Source organism: Triticum urartu, chromosome 6 (genome assembly GCF_003073215.2).
Source record: "Triticum urartu cultivar G1812 chromosome 6, Tu2.1, whole genome shotgun sequence".
In the NCBI taxonomy this organism is placed as follows: Eukaryota; Viridiplantae; Streptophyta; class Magnoliopsida; order Poales; family Poaceae; genus Triticum; species Triticum urartu.
In genome coordinates, this window is record NC_053027.1 from 180564501 (window position 1) to 180581859 (window position 17359).

At 46.8% G+C, this 17359-nt stretch overlaps 1 protein-coding gene across 1 annotated transcript; it reads right to left on the reverse strand.

Annotated features, from left to right (window-relative positions):
* Positions 1–1168: 1168 nt before the first annotated feature.
* Positions 1169–7155, reverse strand: LOC125512183 (respiratory burst oxidase homolog protein E-like). Its single transcript, XM_048677264.1, has 13 exons — positions 6349–7155; positions 6106–6265; positions 5944–5992; positions 5626–5739; positions 4682–5551; positions 3600–3695; positions 2902–3017; positions 2645–2815; positions 2381–2540; positions 2112–2297; positions 1882–2010; positions 1646–1724; positions 1169–1511 (listed from the first exon to the last, which is right to left on the reverse strand). Exons 1-13 carry the CDS (start codon positions 6977–6979, stop codon positions 1402–1404), a joined length of 2871 nt encoding a protein of 956 aa, XP_048533221.1. The 5' UTR covers positions 6980–7155; the 3' UTR covers positions 1169–1401.
* Between the last annotated feature and the right edge of the window lie 10204 nt (positions 7156–17359).

The window sequence follows — 17359 nt, forward strand, 5'->3', positions numbered from 1 at the left end:
AGGTTCCAGGCTGTTCAGAGAGTTTGCATGGTCAGGCGGCCGCATTGGCCCAGAAGTTGTGGGGGTGGAGCCTGGAAATTCCGGGGTCTTCACAAACCTTCTCCTTTGTGCATTCCGGCATCTCCTCGTCCCCTTCTTCTCTTAGAGAGTTTTTACAGTACCCTGGTACTCCCTAGGGAGAGGAGGGAGTGCCGGATAAATCCAACCATCCATCTACAAGGGTATTTTAGAACTTTTGTCTTATTCTTTTGACTTTTATTCCAACTGAATCAACCGCATCAGCCCGCAGCGATCGCACTATTTGTTCCCCATCGTGGTAGCGGCTGGAGACTTCGTCTTGTAGCCATCCGTGAATTTCTGTTAATTGCAGATTAATTGAACTATGGCGTCGTAGGAGGACTGCACTCCTCCTCACACATCCATGATGCACCAGTATCCCACAGCGGAGTCATCCCCCGACCAATTCGCGTAGGCGCAACTACCAGCGGTGGCCATTGATATACACATCATGGGTGCATAACCTGGATTGTGAACTGATGTGGCCTAATCCTAATCCCCTCAGTGGTGATGACCCTGTGATCATCATGCCCCGCCACACATGATCATCATCTCGATTTTGAGATTTTTCTTTTTGCGAATGATATTGATTTGGGATTAGGGTTCATGACAAATTTTTGTTTGAAGTCTGCGTTCACACCCTTACAAGCAAGTTCATACTAAATTGGAATCTCATTCTATTTAGTATTTTTGTAATAAATTGATATATGATTGAGAAATAAATAAATCACCCATGATTACGGTATTACCCCTAACATCAAGGTACTCCATATTTTTTTGAGATAGTACTCCCCATGATCTTTATTGGAGTACCATGTAAGATTAGCTGTCAGATTAAGATGGGTGGATGGCTCACATTCATTTAGGGGTACCGTAAAAGAGCTCCCTAATTAAGGGGACATAAACACAATAAGCACATATCCGACTTCTGCACAGTTAGGATGCACACAATTAACAGTAACACACAAACACACACTATTACACCGGTAAAGAGCAAAGCCATACAAGACCAACGCTATGCCTTGGTAGAGGGTACAAATAAAAAAAAGCAATGATGATCCAAGCCAAGCATCTGCTGACCCAAGGAAGATGGTGCCCTCAGTCTCTTGTATGCTTAACATTTGATATATTTTTACAGGTAGCTATAAACTATATGTGCATATCAAACATAATAGTATTCCCTCTCATATTGTTAATAAAAATGCTTCTAACTGCCTTCTACTTTATACTATGTACATTTACAAATGGCGAAGAGGGCAAGTTTTCTTCCAAAAAAAATTGAATTTTTGTAATCAATAGTTGTTACTATGGTCATCAGATGTGTGTGTATTCTATTCTATTCTATTAGAAATACTCCTTATGGAAATGGAAGCGAGTCGTCGTCTTGCGGCTCATCTCAAGTGATAGTTTCTTCAGCTCCTTAGCTAGTGTGGGCTTGCCACAGTAAAAGACCCCTGCATGCATGCACGAATAACTTCAGTGATCAAAATGATGCAATTGATAAAAGCTCAACGCTGGGTACTTTTAGATGCCTATTTGTTCATCCCTAGAGGGGAAAAAATACCAACAAATTGGAGAAGAACATTACCAACTGTCGAACCGGGGTGCTTGGCGGAGATTCTTGTGAACTCTTCCCTCCAGTTAGGTCTTGCAAAATGTGTCCTGACCTGTCATGATCACAGAACACATTTTCAGTTTCTGTCAACCTCAACAGACTTTCCACTTCTTTGGCTGAGCCCTGATTTTTGTTTAATTTTGGTAATGAGTTTTTTTTCAATACGCATACATAAATTTATCATATACTATATGTGTGAAGTGTTTTACCCTGGTGCCTGATACTATGTCTATACCATTCTTGGCATGGTTGAGGGCTTGAACCATTGAGAGCAGAGTCGTCCTTGCGTCGCGCTCCTCGTACACGCTTGTGAGATAGTTGTGCAGCTCTATGACACCCTGGGTCGCCACCATGAGAACAACATCAAGCATCATCCTCAGTAACCAACATTGCAAGATGAACAGCGGCACATGCAGAAGGAAGGATGAGAGACTATCACCTTCTTGTCCATTTCAGCAACTTCATCCATCACGCTCTTGAACCACTCGAACGATCCGGGCTCCCTCGTAACCCAGTAGAAGTGCGCGCGGCTTGTCCGGTACGCTCTCCTCTTGTTGCTGCTCGCCGTTGACACGCTGAAGGTGTTGCTGCTGTCCTCTGACCTGCTGGTCTCCATTGATAGGTCCTAAAAATATACAAAAGGATTAGGTTTAGGGTTTAGGCGGGTCATCGGCACTGAACGATGTTGTTGGGCTCATCAGACCGTACCATCAGCTCATCAGCCAGCTTAATGTTGTTGAGCAGATCCCTTAGAATGCTTATGAAAGGCGTCGCGCCGATCCCGAGGCCGACGAGAAGCAAGACGTCGTAGTTCCTGAAATCCTGCGCCGGAGCACCATAGGGGCCGTCGACAAGCAACCTCGGAGGGCTGCAGCAGAGACGAGACATCGTTCAGTGACCCTTCAGGTAGTCAAAGAAGGAACTGACAGTGGATCAGGCATGACATTGACAAGGAGATGCAGTATTAATAACCTCTTCTGTTCTGGCATGCCTAGCTCGCCAAATGAAGCTCTGCTGGGCAGGCATGGCGAGAAGTAGTTCTCCACGAAGATGTGCTTGAGCTCTTGTGTCCAGTCCCCCCTGGTCTGGATATGAACACTGATGTAGTCGTCTCCAGGGGCTGAAGTGATGGAAAAGGGGTGCCTGAACAATGGGGATTAGCTCAATACAGTAGTACAATCCGAGACCAATGTTGTCTGTTGACAGAATGAGTAGAGTAGGTGACAAACCATTCAAACGGAGAAATTGTTGGGCACTGAAGGAAAACATATTGTCCACTTCTGTATCTGAATCCGCAGGGCTTTGACATCGTTATGGTCAGCACATTTCCTGGTAGAAGGCACACCTGAGGGCACATCAAATTAAGTAAGAACATGAGGATGTGTTCGCCTAGTTTCATTACTTCACGCTGGTAAGGAAAAGTTAACAATGTACGCCATTCTTGGATGTTTATCCTTATTTTCTTTCTCGGCCAGTTACTCAGTTTCTGCCTATAAATGGTGAAGAAGTTGATTTGATCTGAAGTGATTTCAAATGTTCAATATGGACCTACCCCCATGACCTTGAATAAATGTTGAAAGCCACATAAATATCCAACAATACGGACCTACCCCCATGACCTTATCCTACCACTCCCATCCACATGACAATATCCTGATTTATATAAAAATAGTAATTATAGAAATTCCAAAACAATAATCCTGAAAGAAAAAAACATTTCATAGCTAGTTCGTATCATTCTTAGTGCTTCCGTTTGATTTGGCATGGCAGGGCAGAAATGGATCACAAGACCTAATCAGCGCACTTTGGATAATGCAAATTATGCTCTTTCTATTTATTCTTTATTTTATCTACGCGGAGTTCTGATTAATATTAATGTTTGGCGTTCAGACACTGAACTTTGGTTTCAGATTCCCGGTTACCTTACCTTGAGGATCTTGGCCGCGTAGGCCTTGGAACGCAGCGCCCGCAGCGTTCGTTCGCCGACGTGAAGCGCGAACGGCACGGCTATGTACATCCACGTCTGCAGTTCACCACAAAGATCACAATGTTAGCACCGGATAAATCACTTGACAGGCAGGTCCAAGTGTAGAAGATCACAGTTCTACTGTATGTATCAGAGGTCCATTGTATCTGAGATAAGCAGCATGGTGAGTGCTGATGGTACGGTGGTGGAGCACACGCGATTGAATTCTGGTTGATTCGTCTCGTCATCATCGGCGCACGGGCACAGGAGCAGGACGAGACAGCGGCGTGATGGCGTCTGCCCGTGCCCGATGCGAACGTGCGTTAATGGCATGCGGATATGCTTGAGGGTTCCTGACAAAAACGCGCCACCAACCCGACATGGTGTCGCCCGTGTGCAGCGGCAGGGCGATCCTGTCGCGGTCGCCCGTACCGCGCCAAGCACGGGATTCTGTGAGTAGGGACTAGGGAACCTCACGTACGCGTCGTGTGCAGTGCGCATGATGTCTAATCACTTCACAAACAACTCGTTTACGTATACAGATTCTGCATAACTCACTGCTCTACCTATATTGGATGGACATGGTTCTATTTTTTATAAGTGGACATTAATGTTCTCAGCTGTACCATATGCACGATGCAACTGCATTCTTCTTTATAGATTAGATTATTAAGTATATGTGTGTATCCAAAGCACGTAAAGGAAATAAGTTGCCGGTGCGGGTGGCTTGGATCTCAAGAATATCATGGGCGAAACGTTTGAACTACATTGTCTTTCCTTTTCCGTGGTGCCCGGTGCCCATCAGCTTAACAGCCAAGACGACGACCCTAGTGCCCGTGCAATCGCGGTGCTTTTCTTTTGGAAGGCCCAAATCAGACAGGTGTCAGCGTCATGAAATAAAATTAGGTAAAATAAGTACACGCCGCAGTCACTAACCAACAACTAAAAACAGACCGCGGCATGCAGTAACAATGCAGTGAAGATAAACAAAAAGTGTACAGAAAGGTGAAGGAACTAGTGGTGGTAAGTACGTAATTACGTACCGTCCTCTGGTACCACTTGGTGACGAGGAAGATGAACCAGCCGTGCACGAGCAGCAGGAGGTAGACGACGACGAGCAGGTGGTGGGAGTACCAGAATGCGTTGAACCCGGCGAGGTGGCCCAGCGGGGACGGCAGCCTGGTCCGGGTGGGCGCCCTCCGCAGCGGCCGGGCCGCCAGGGTGAAGGACACGGCCATCAGCACCACCATCACCACCCCGGTGACCCCCACCACGCCGGACAGCAGGCTCCTGTACGTCGGCCTCTCCTCCCCGAAGAAGCCGGCCAGCGGCCGGTACTCCCCCGGGCTCGACGCGATCAGCCGCGGGAAGTCGCACGCCAGATGGTTCCCCGCGTGCAGGCAGATCCCCGCCGCGATCGCCATGGCTATCACCTTGTGGAAGGCGATGCAGTCGTCCAAGGGCACGAGGAAGCGCGCCCAGGAGGAGCGGAGCCGCGTGAGCGTGATGCGGCAGACGGGGAGGAGCACCAGCGCCATGTTGAGCTTGAGCGTCTCGGCGGCGCCCTTGGCCGTCGGCAGGCAGTACCCCATCACCTCGAACGCGACGGACCGGCGGTACTGCGCGAACCTCCACGCGAACAGCGCCGCCATCGCCGCAACCCACAGCGCGAGCACCCACGCGCGCCGCCAGTTCTCCTCCGCCGCCACGCGCGCCCTCCCCGCCGCGCGCCGCGGGTTCCACCGCCGCCACCCGCCCCGTCCTGGCGCCGCCGTCGTCGCCGGCTTTTCCTGCGCGCCTCCGTCGGCGATGTCCTGGCTCCACTGCGCCGCGCTGCCGCTGCCGCTGCTGAGCGGCCGGCTGTAGCTCATGTAGGCGTCGCGCTGCAGGAGCAGCGCCTCCAGCTGCCACAGCTGCATGCGCCCACGTGCCATGTCAAATACAATACCTAGAAAATAGTGCTACCGTGTTTGTACGGGTGCGGTACCTCTATGTAGCCGAGGCCCTCCGGGTCGAGCTCCTCCATGATGAGCAGCGCGTACTCCTCGGCCTGCTCCTTGAGCTTGGAGAGCTTGTTCGCCGACGCGCTCAGGACGATCAGCTGCCGGAATCAAGCAGTGATTAACAAATGGTAATCAAATCTCATTACTGGGCAACCAAGCAGTAATATGTCGGCAGTAACAAAGCATGAGGCATCAGCAGTTCAGCACGATGGAATCTTCCAAACTTGTTACCGTTCGGTGGTTTAAACTACTAGTGGTACAGTAATAAGGAGCAGATTCGTTTTAGTGGATCAAGGCGGCACCTCCTGCACCTCCTCCCTCGTGATCCTCCCGTCGACGTTGGTGTCCACCCTGAAAGAAATTTGTTTTGGCAATGGCAGCAGGAAATGCGTGAGCCACCGGCGCGGGTCGGAGCGAGCAGGGGAACGACGTGATCGTTAGGTGGCCGGCTGGGCCGTACGTACATGTCGAAGAAGATCTGCAGCCGCGCGTCGAAGCTCTGGTCGGAGATTTGGAGCCAGAAGTCGCGGAGCTCCTCCTTGGTCACCCGCTGGAGGTTCTGCCGCCGCCGCCGCGCCAGCGCGTCGAAGATGCCCACCGCGAACTCCTTCGAGTCCACCATCCCTGAAACCGACCGTCAATGGTTCATCACCGGTGCCGACTCGCGATCATGCCGTGAACCGAAGTGGCATGCATGCACGGCGTACCGATGCAGTCGCCGAAGTCGTCGCGGGCGAGGAGGCCGTCGCGGGAGAGGGCGTCGAAGCGCTCCTCGACGGCGCCCCAGAGCGCGGTGGCCTCGGCGGAGCCCGTGGCGTGGCTGATGAACCGGAGGCCCTTCAGCGCGCGCCTCGCGCCGGACAGCGAGCGGTCCAGCCTGGCCTGCACGCGGCGCCGCTCTCGGGACGCCATCGCCGCCTCCCGCGGCTGCTCGGGCGCCGCCGCCGGCGACCGCAGCCACGCGAACGTCCTGCGTATCTTGGACGAGGTCGACGAGCTCCGGCTCAGGTTGCGCCCGCTCCCCGGCGTGTGCGCCCCGGCCCCGGCCAGCGCCGACGGCCCCGCGGTAGGCGTCACGCTGCGCACCACCATGGACTCCTCGTCCAGCTCCAGCATGACCTCCACGAGGTCGCTCTGGTCCGCGAGAAACGCCGGCAGCATTCCGACGCCGCTGCCGGCACCGCCCGCGGCCGACGTCGACGCGAGGAGCTCGTCGCTGTGCGACGTGATGAACGACTCGTTGTCGGACGCGTCGGTGTGGTCGTCGCCGATGTAATCCGCGATGCGCCGGAGCCCGGCACGGCGGCCGCTGCCCAGCCCTCGCGACGGCGTCCACATGATGGGCCGCCGGTCTCCCAACTCCTCACCTGTCCCGCCCCTACCGCTGCTATCTTCTCCGTCCACGAAACATACCCCTGGTTCACCTGTGGGCTGGAGCCGTTGCTCTGCTCTGCTTCACCTTGGTACTAGGAGTAGTAGTTTATTTTACCTGGCGTGGTTGCGCCTCGTCGCAAGTGAAGCTGAGGTGAGTTCGACGTAGGTATATGCTCGAAAAAGTTTTTTTTTTACCGGTGGCGGGAGGTACCGCCGGTGGAGCATCCACGGTTAATCGTTGCTTTGAGATTGATCTGGCAGGAGACCCATCATGCTTTATTTTTGTCTTCTATAGCAATACAGATCTTATACAAATAGATATACTTCAGTGGACGAGGGCCATAACAGCACCTTTTGTCATGTCAGGGTGAGAGCAAAGAGGTGCACCACGGCTGCATGCAGACACTAAAATGCACTTTGTTTTCCATGTGACATTTTAAAAGGTTGATAACTTTTGAACTAAATATCCAATTTTGAAACTTTTATATTTTTGAATTCAGGGCGACAAGACCTTCAAAACAAGATCAATCTTGGATACTTTTTGGCTAGTTTGAATTTAACCGTTTCACTCATTCAGAAAATGCATTTCAGTCTGTTTCACATTTCACTAGTTTCAGAAAACCTTTCAGTCAGTTTTACATTTCACTAAATTCCGAAAACACATTACACCCATTTACAAAAGATAGATTTCACTCATTTTAGAAATCACATTTCACTATATTTAACATATTTCACATCGAAATATGTGTCATGTGTATGGAAAACAAATTCCACTCATCTAAAAAAAATAATTTCACTCGGGTTGAGAAAACATACTTCACCCAGTTGAGAAAACATATTTCAAAATTGATTTCACTCAGTGAAAAACACTAATTTCAATTATTTCAAAAAACCTATTTTACTAGTTTCAGAAATCCTTTCAGTCAGTTTCATATTTCACTAGATTCAGAAAACACATTACACCCGTTTACAAAAGTTAGATTTCACTCATTTTAGAAATCACATTTCACTACATTTAAAGTATTTCACACCGAAATATGTGTCATCCATATGGAAAACAAATTCCACTCAGCTAAAGAAAATAATTTCACACGGTTGAGAAAACATACTTCACACAGTTGAGAAAACATATTTCAAAATTGATTTCACTCAATGAAAAAAACTAATTCCAATTATTTCAAAAAACATATTTTGCTTGTTTCAGAAACCTGATTTTAGTCATTTGAAATGGTAAAATTAAAATATGTTTGAAATGCATCCAAATTTGGCCTTATTCTAAAGCTCTTGGCTTCATGAATTCAATTTTTTTAAATAACTGTATGGTTTAAAAGATAGAAATGATTGAAAATACTAATGAGAAAATAAAAGGAAAGGATTTGTACCATAGCACCACATGCAATGTCAGGATAGTCTCTCTCTCTCTCTCACTAGTGCACGTCGGTGCTATACAAACGGTTTTAAACCCCTTTTCGCGACGGCATTTGGAACCGTCGCCTAGTGAGTGACGGCGATAGGGGGGTCATTCCCACACGACCCACAAACCGTCGGGGATATGCCCTTCTGACACACATGCTCGGCAAAATAAGGTCGTGTGCGACCGGCGAGTGCTCAAATACGGAAATACGTATAGTAGAGCTAAAAAATTACAATTATACAGGTGAAATTGTTTCCGGTCGCAAGTACATCCCACACAGTCAGTCCTTGCTAAACGTTTCCGTTCGTATGTACGTCCCACACAATCACTCCAAGGAAAGCATTTTCGTTCATAGGTACATCACACACAATTTTTCCCATTAAATCGTTTGTGATAGCGTTGCTATTGCACATGATATTAAAAAATTTATCGTTTGCGTTATTGAATGCATCACACACGGTGCGTAGAAGAAACTGTGTGGCAAAGGCTATCCATCACACACAGTTTTTATGTGGTAAACATTTGCGCAAGGTGGCCTAACGCAAACAGTTTTCAAGAGGATGTCATGTGTGCAGTGGAGATTGATCGCACACGTAATGGATCCTAGAAATGTTTCTGATCTCCACGTCTATCGCAGACGTTTCGCTTTCACAAACCGTGTGCAGTGTAATCCCTAATTTTAAAATCACATTTTTTGAATTTGAAAGTAGGCAATCACTTATTTCATATCCAATCATGTTTATTACAAATATAGGTTCAACCACGAATGCATAATTCGATGCACAAGTACATATACTGGAAAACTACAGAAGCACTAAGTAAAGAATGATGAACCACAATTGTACTCACTACTGCAGGATGATGCTAATGCAACACTACGATCAGAGACCCTTCGATGGAACTGTGTGCGATGCAATAATCGCAAACGGTGGTGTAAAAAATCATCAAAAAGGTGCAAAATGTTTGCGATGACAGATGCATCAAACACGGTTCGGATTTTAGTTGCGTGTGCGGTGCAGGGCATACGGTTCAGTTCAATTAACTGCTTGCGATGGGGAGGAAGAAAAGAAAGGGGCAGCCAGATGAAGGTGTGTGCGATATACAACATATGGTTCACTCGGATGAACTGTTTGTGATTAGGCAACACAAAAGAAATGGACAACCAGATGAAGGTGTGTGTGATGTACATCATACGGTTCGCTCGGATGAACTGTTTGTGATTAGGCAACACAAAAGAAACGGGCAACCAGATGAAGGTGTGTGCGATGTACAGCATACGGTTCACTCGGATGAACTGCTTGTGATTAGGCAACACAAAAGAAATGGTCAGTCATATGAAGGTGTGTGTGATGTACAACATACGGTTCACTCAGATGAACTGTTTGTGATTAGGCAACACAAAAGAAACGGTCAGCCAGATCAAGGTATGTGCGATATGCGGCATGCGGTTCACTCGGCCTTGTCGTTAGTGTGTGACCTCTGTGGCAACCATTCGCTCCCCACTAGCTCTTCTTGTATCGCGGCAACCGTCCACCGCCTCTTCGCCTTTCCCTCTTGATTTGAACTATTGTCGCACGCTCTTCCTCCCTTCATTTGTCTTCACCCTTCCTTCTGCCATTGTTCGATCATCTTCTCCATGGAGGGACAGGCCGGAAACGACCCCATTATTCTTGCCCCGATCTGAAAGATGACGTGGTGGGGGAACTCATTGATCAATGAGACGTCATCACCTCGGCTAGCATGGCAGGTTCGTTCAAGACCATTCTCGACTCAACTAATAACATCATTACAAGCAACCGAAGGGTCCAAGAGCGGTTTGATCTCCCCTATCTTCTTCGTCGTGACCCTGCTGACTAGCACGGGGACAATGGAAGCCTCGCCTTGTGCAAGTTGATGCCGCTTGATAATGATACGTGTGATATTAAGATCCCATCACTTGAGGGCAAGGCTTGGGCAGGCACAAATGGAGATTGGGTAGTTTATGTTGGGTACAACTGCAAGTGGGAACTTGTGAATGTGTACACTCGTCACCGGGTTCCACTTCCAAAAATCTCAAACTGCCCAGAAGTTGAGTACGCTGGTATTCTACGTGAGTTCAAATATGATCCTGGTGACTGTCATCTACGGAAGATAGCAATTTGTCGAGTTCCCAAACGCTCTTGGGATTACACGAACTATGAAGTTCTTGCTATCTTCGACAAGCTTGTTGCCATCCTTACTTCCACGCCTCGATGGATATTGCTCAAAAATCAATTTCTGTACACGGATGAGTACTGTGATGCAATTCAATACGAGGGTGTTGTGTTTGCTGCCACCACTGGTGGCACTGTTTTTGCATGGAATCCTGATGCTTTCGGTACGTTTGTCTTCCACCGTAATTATAATTGTTTCATCCACATGCATGCGGGTTAGCTAGTTTCCCTTTACTAATTAACCTTCTTGTGTTTCCAAGGTCCTGTGAACATTCCACCACCTATACTTGAAAAATTTTATAACCAAGGGGGAGATGACGATGCTGATGATCACGAGCATGAGGACAAGTAGGACCCATATACTCAGTGGCGCCTGGCAACTTATTCCGATGGACCACCTCTTCTTCTCTATATACAAGGCACTGCTGATGTTACTAAGGAAGCAGGTGTTGTCTCGCATGGTTGCACTCTCCGGACCTATTCTAACATCCGTTGCAGGGTATTCGGGATGGATACTAGTGTACTAGCGCCAACACCTTCTCCCTGGTTCAGTATTGGAAGTCTTGGAGGAAACTCGCTCTTCCTTATACAAAACTATCCAATGATGGTGGAAGGCGATCCAGCTGCTGTTGACACAACGTTACTACCATTTATGAGAAGCAATTGTATCTATACCTCGGACATTGCTGTCACTACAAAAAAATACACTTCCGTGATGATACGTGTTTGTCATAATAGGTCGCTTTTTTGTCATGCATGTACATCCATGACGATTTTATGACAGAATCAAGATAGGCATACCTGTGCTATTGTAGCAGTGTTCCATGACATTACCAAAATTATCATCACGGAAGTGTCCACTTCCATGACGATAAATCGCGTGTCACAGAAGTGCTTTCGTCAAGGGTGACCGACACATGGCATCCACCATAACGGAACACCGTTAAGCTATCGGGTCCGGTTTTGGATCCGATAACCCGTTAACAGCTGGGACCAATGGCAAATTTCCACGTGTAAAATTCTGATTGGCCGGAGGGAATACCTATCAGCTCGTCAGTGGGCCAGATGTCGCTCATCCACTGGAGGAGACATGCCTACGATACGTAGACATGTGGCTGGGCCCAACAGAGGCCCATATAGGTTTAAAAGGCCGGCCAAGTCAAAGGCCCGTAGTACTTACTCAGGTACTAGTGGCGCCAGCCCAATAACGGCCTGCTTAATAAAGGCCCATTTACGGCCCGAAGCCAGATCTGGCCCGTTAATTGTTCGCCGAATATTTGGACCCATTTACGGCCCGAAGCTAGATCTGGCCCGTTAATTGTTCACCAAATATTTGGGCCCAATTACAGCCCAGTGACTTTCGGCCTGTTAGAGGCCCGATGTAGACATGGGCCCATTTTAGCCCGGTGTGACTTTCGGCATGGGAATGTCCCGTGCTGCCCATGGGCCATATATGGTCCGATGGGACATTGGGCCCACTAACGGCCCGTGATAAAGGTGGCAACAGTTAAGCCCAACGTGACTTTGGGCCTGTTAAAGGCCTGTCGCATAATTCGGCCCATTGATGTCTGTACTAAGCTTTCGGGCTCTTAAAGGCCCATGATATCAGTGGGCCAACTAAGGCCCGAGATATGTTTTGGCCTGGTAACTGCCCGTGATATAACTGGGCCCAAAAAGGCCCGGTCTACATTTCAGCCTGCTGAAGGCTCGTCGACGACTAGTGAAAATTGAGGCCCAACATGCATTTCGGCCTGCTAAAGGCCCATGGTTTCATCTGGGCCATAACAGGCCAGTACAATATTCATCCTGTTAATGGCCCAATGCTACATGGGACAAACTAAGCGCTGGGTCCACAAAAGGCCCAACTAAAATATAGGCCGGTGTAAGTTGTGGGCCTCGCGCAAAGTGTGAAGGCCCCAATCATTCAGGCCCAAGAAAGATGCAGGCCGACCCAATTGTGGCCCACTAAAAACTAGGCCCGTTAGAGGCGAATGTTTTAGCCCGGATGACTACATCTAATTTTTTTGATAGTGAATGATGGCAGTAACTAGTAGGAATTAAGAACAAACCTACTCTATACAATAAAGAAATTACGGCATAGTAACTAAGAATAAACCTACACTATACAATAAAGGATTTATGGTATATTACATCCACTGGGCATCGAAGTTTGCCACCAGTGATCATAAAGCGCAACGAAGAAGAAGATTACAAAAACTGGGCACCATTGCAGCGTAACAAAATAATACTGAACCGAGACCACTTCCAAGATAGTTCAAGAAAGGTTAGCCTTGCACGGGAACTGCTGCGCAAGCTGCTGAGCAAGGCTGTGAGACCGGCCTAGCATGTCGGTCATAGCTTCCAGGTGTAGCTGTTTAGCGATGAGGTTCTTATTGGTGTTCTCCGCAATCTTTCTTAGAGATAGGACTTCAAGTCGAAGTTGAGTTGCAGAATGCCTTTCTGCTAGAACTTGGGACTGAAGAAGTCGAACTGATTCAGACAACCAATTCTGTGAGCTTGTCTGACTGCTAGTCTCAAGTAACTTGAACACTGCATCAAGACGAGACTTTGGGGTTGTCTCGCTATCTTCAAGATGTTTTGCCTTCTTTGCTGCAATACATGTTGAGTTTGTCTCACAGCCTTCAGCAGACTTGTGCATGCCATCAGGCATATCACCCTGAAACAAAGCAGAGAGATGACAGGTTTTGCACGTGTATAAACAAAGATGATAACTGTGCTGTCAATTCCATCCAATTTCAAATTAGAAAATAAAGAGTAAACTCAAAATATCAATAGCATAATTTGGCATTGTTCATAATGCAGGGAGCTTCACCACACTACTGGATTACCATGTCAACATAACAAGCATAGATGGAGGGCAAAGAAAATCATTGTATCTATTTTGGTTAATGTGCATGCATGGCATGTTGTTCATATCATCAGCCACATCAGTAAGATAAAGCAGGAGATGACAAGGTGCAAACGTGGGCTGCTTCACCACACACTGGATTATAGATCCACAAAAACAAGCATACATATAGGGAGTATTGAGTAATGTGCATGGTATGAATAAGGAATTTGGTTTTACAAGTAAAACTTAGAACTTACGGTTCTTGCGAACATGCATTTTGGTAGAAACAACAAACTAAACAGCAATAAACGATAGGAAGTATGAGCAAATTAAACAACAGTTGAAGATAAAGGCTTTAGAAGGACTGACTTACATTAACAGTTAACACCGGCTTTATAATGTCCTTCTCCATGTCAAGGGAAGGATAACTCAAGAATTTCAGCATAGAATCTTCTTCATAAGCATTGGCTGTACTCTACATTTTGTAGAGAGTAATTATAGATATGATAATACTGGACGGGATAAAGGATAATAAAGATAAGATGCAAATTGATGCTACATAATCAAATACCAATCCCTGGAAATACAAGCGTTACAGGACAAAATGTACTGACAATAGCAATGGGCTACACTTCTGCACTGGCATTCTCTGTGTATTCTACTTTTTGGTAAGATTAAGTATAGATCTGATCTTTTTTAGTAAATGGTGGGCGAGGGAGATAAGATGCAGAATGCTACACAATGAACCAATCCCTCTTCCCATAATACAAGAGTGTTTTGGACACCGTGTACTATACAAAATGTTCATATATTATGGGACGGAGGGAGTAGCTGTTAATGTAAGTACAGTAGATGACGTTCAGTCCTTACAAGAGGACTGCAGAGCTAAACCTCTTCAAAAGCATTTGGTTGATTCTAAATTTATGTAAGAGTCCATACGGATCTTATAATGTCCACCAAATGGACGATAACGAGGCTAACATGTGCAGTGATGCTACATAATCAAACAGCTATGAAAGTAAGTATGGTCATACAGGGCAAGAGGTACTCACAAGAGCAATGCAGTGTGCAGTATAGTTGCGAGATTCTATGGTCCCTTGAGAATGAATGTTCTTCTGCTAACAGTTTTCGTACAAGTGAGACGTTAAGGCAAATGCAGAAATGTAGTTCAAATTGTGATGTGATATCATAGACAGTACCTTACACTGCAGCCGAGACCAATGTGTAACAAGATTATTCCAGTCACCGTCGGATAAATGTAGCATCGGAGACTTTACAAAAATTTCGTTTAGAGGCTTGCCATCGAAGTGCGCTTGCCTCAGGTAGGAACGATACTTCATCAACGAGTGCTTGAAAAGCGCAACCAACCCTTGCTTGTCTTCACAATCCAGTTTGGTCCTTGCCTATTTAAAAGAATGAAATCTTGTGTCTTCTGTCAGCAGAAACATATGCAGTAATGACCATGAATAACATTACTACATTACTTACATGTAAGTTACGGAGGAAGAATGGAAATTGTTCTGTGTCTGCAGTATAATCTTTCCATGAAGGAAAGATGCGCACAAAGTTCCTGACAACAATATAAGCTTCGTCTTCTAAACTGGGAAGAAATGGAACAGGGGTCCTATTTGCTACAATTGGGGCTCTCTCTGGTTCGAAAAGGGATTTGGCAACTGGATTTGGTGTACTCTTTGCTGGAATGGGGGTTTTGCGTCGTAGAGCTGGTGCTATGTCAACTGGCATAAACATACTGTTTGCTGCAGCTGGGGTCTGCTGAGTTGGGGCATCAAAAATGACGAGTGTAGTAGGGCTAGAGTTTGCTAGAGTTGGGTCCGTGTTTTGTGGGTCAGGTGATATTACAACTACACCTAATGGGCTATTTGATTTATCAGGTGTCACTACCTTTTCCAAATACTTTGCTCGTGCTCCTCCGCGATCAGCAATCGCCCTCTTCCTTTTGAACATCTGATACACAAGAACAACATTTGAATGGATAAATATGGTATGATGACAGATGGAATATGTACTGAAAATGGATAGGCAGGGTGTATTCACATACACAATGTGTAAACTAAGCTAATGGCAGTGCAACAAAGTAGAAGCAATGCAAAGCGTTAGTTGCAAGATATGTGCGACCAATATAACCTTGGAAAGTTAGAGCAAGCACCTTGATGGGTGAATAAGATAGGGCATCTGCCTCTGACTCCTCCACTAGGGAGCTACATTGACTTAGGTCTCCCTCTAGCTCAGAATCACTGTTAGGATCATATTCTTGGCATGAATCTGTAGGTGGAGAGTGTTTGCATTGCATTGCATCCAGACTTGATTTCAATCCCTTAATGCCAAGTCTGACAGCCATGGCATTGTTCTGCTTTATTCTTTTCAGGCGCGCAAGCTCATAATCATTATGATGCTGTTCAGTATTTGAGATTCATGAAAACATAAAAAGTAGTCATATTATCTATGGAATGCATTGTGGATTCAACTCGAAGAGTGTCTCCCTATAAACCCCTGCATATGCAAAGTTCACCCCCAACCGTGCTAAGCAGACCACACACAGAAAAACAAACCTCTTATTTCTCTATAACAGGCAGACACACATTTCAAAACTGAAGTAGGAACATTAGAATCATATCAAATGCATATTTGAACAAATAAACTAAGGAATTATGAGTGGCATAATGTTTAGCTTCAAGGGTGGAGTGTTGGTAGTGCGACACAAAGCAAGTAGGCAGATTGTATTCCATGTAAAAGATGGAAGCCTATGTAAAAGCTGGAAATGACACCCTAAAAGAATATTGACAACAAATATGACAAGGCAAGCATAGATGTAGTGAATCAATCGTTTACTTGTGAGCTTACTAGGACAAGTATGCAGAATTGTAACTGCAGTATGAGACCGTCCAAAATCCTCCTAGAGTCATGCCGTCCGGGGATGGCAAGTCGCCGGTGAGGCAGGCGGTTGGGGGCGAGTAGAGATCGGAAGCGCGCAACAGAACAGAGGGGAATCGGGGCCTGGGATGACCCAAAATCCCAGGGTGGGCCGTCCCACCGTGGGCACCCTGTAGAGATACACACCCGAGCGGCGAACATGCATTTTCAAAACTAATTTAGGAACATTTAGCTGACCAATTAAACGACTCTATTTTAATAATATCAGATTCGTATTTGAAAAACTAAGCTTGTTTAGCTTGATGGGTGGAGCAGTGCTATTATGACATGAAGCACGTATTCTGATCTTATAGTGATCATAAAAGGGGGAAACCCTAAGCATATTGTTTTAGCAAAAGAGGGTTTCCCCTCCGATTTCTATTAAAGAAACCACCACGGAACCAACATGATCAATTAAACCGTATTATGACTGTGCCATGGCAGATTTGAAGCTGCAAACCGGAGAAATGATATTTAGCAGCCATTGTTTGCTTCGAACTAAGAACTAAATTTTAAGAGCCGAAAATAAAGTAGAGTAACCAAGTTAAGATCTATTTTCTGGTTGAGATCAAAAGTTTGAGGAGATATGAAGTACCACCTCTCTTGCAGTGCCGTGTAGGCATCAGGGGTGCGATGGCTGTCGGTGGCGTTGAAGCAGATCTGCGACGGTAGACGGGTGCATCGGGGGATAAGTCCCTTTGCGGTGGAAGAGAAGGTCGTGTGAGCGGCCCCGGCAAAGAGGACGGTGGTGCCGATGAAGCGAGAGGACGTGATGCAAGGCTCTTGGTTCGTCGCCGTGGATGAGAAATGCCCATCTCTAGCAGTGGACGACGCGGTCTTGGTAGGCGCTCCGGCATGGTGGAGGACGGTGGCGATGGATGTGGTGGAGGACGGCGGCGATGGATGGGGTGGAGGACGGAGGCGATGGATAGGGTGGCAGACGGAGGCTGGTATGG

Excerpts from the sequence above, each read along its gene's own strand:
- LOC125512183 (XM_048677264.1), bottom strand. The coding sequence starts at position 6,979 with ATGTGGACGCCGTCGCGAGGGCTGGGCAGCGGCCGCCGTGCCGGGCTC. Across the intron at positions 6,266-6,348 it reads CGACTTCGGCGACTGCATCG|GGATGGTGGACTCGAAGGAG; the intron begins GTACGCCGTGCA and ends GGTCGGTTTCAG. Across the intron at positions 2,011-2,111 it reads TTGCTGAAATGGACAAGAAG|GGTGTCATAGAGCTGCACAA; the intron begins GTGATAGTCTCT and ends GTGGCGACCCAG.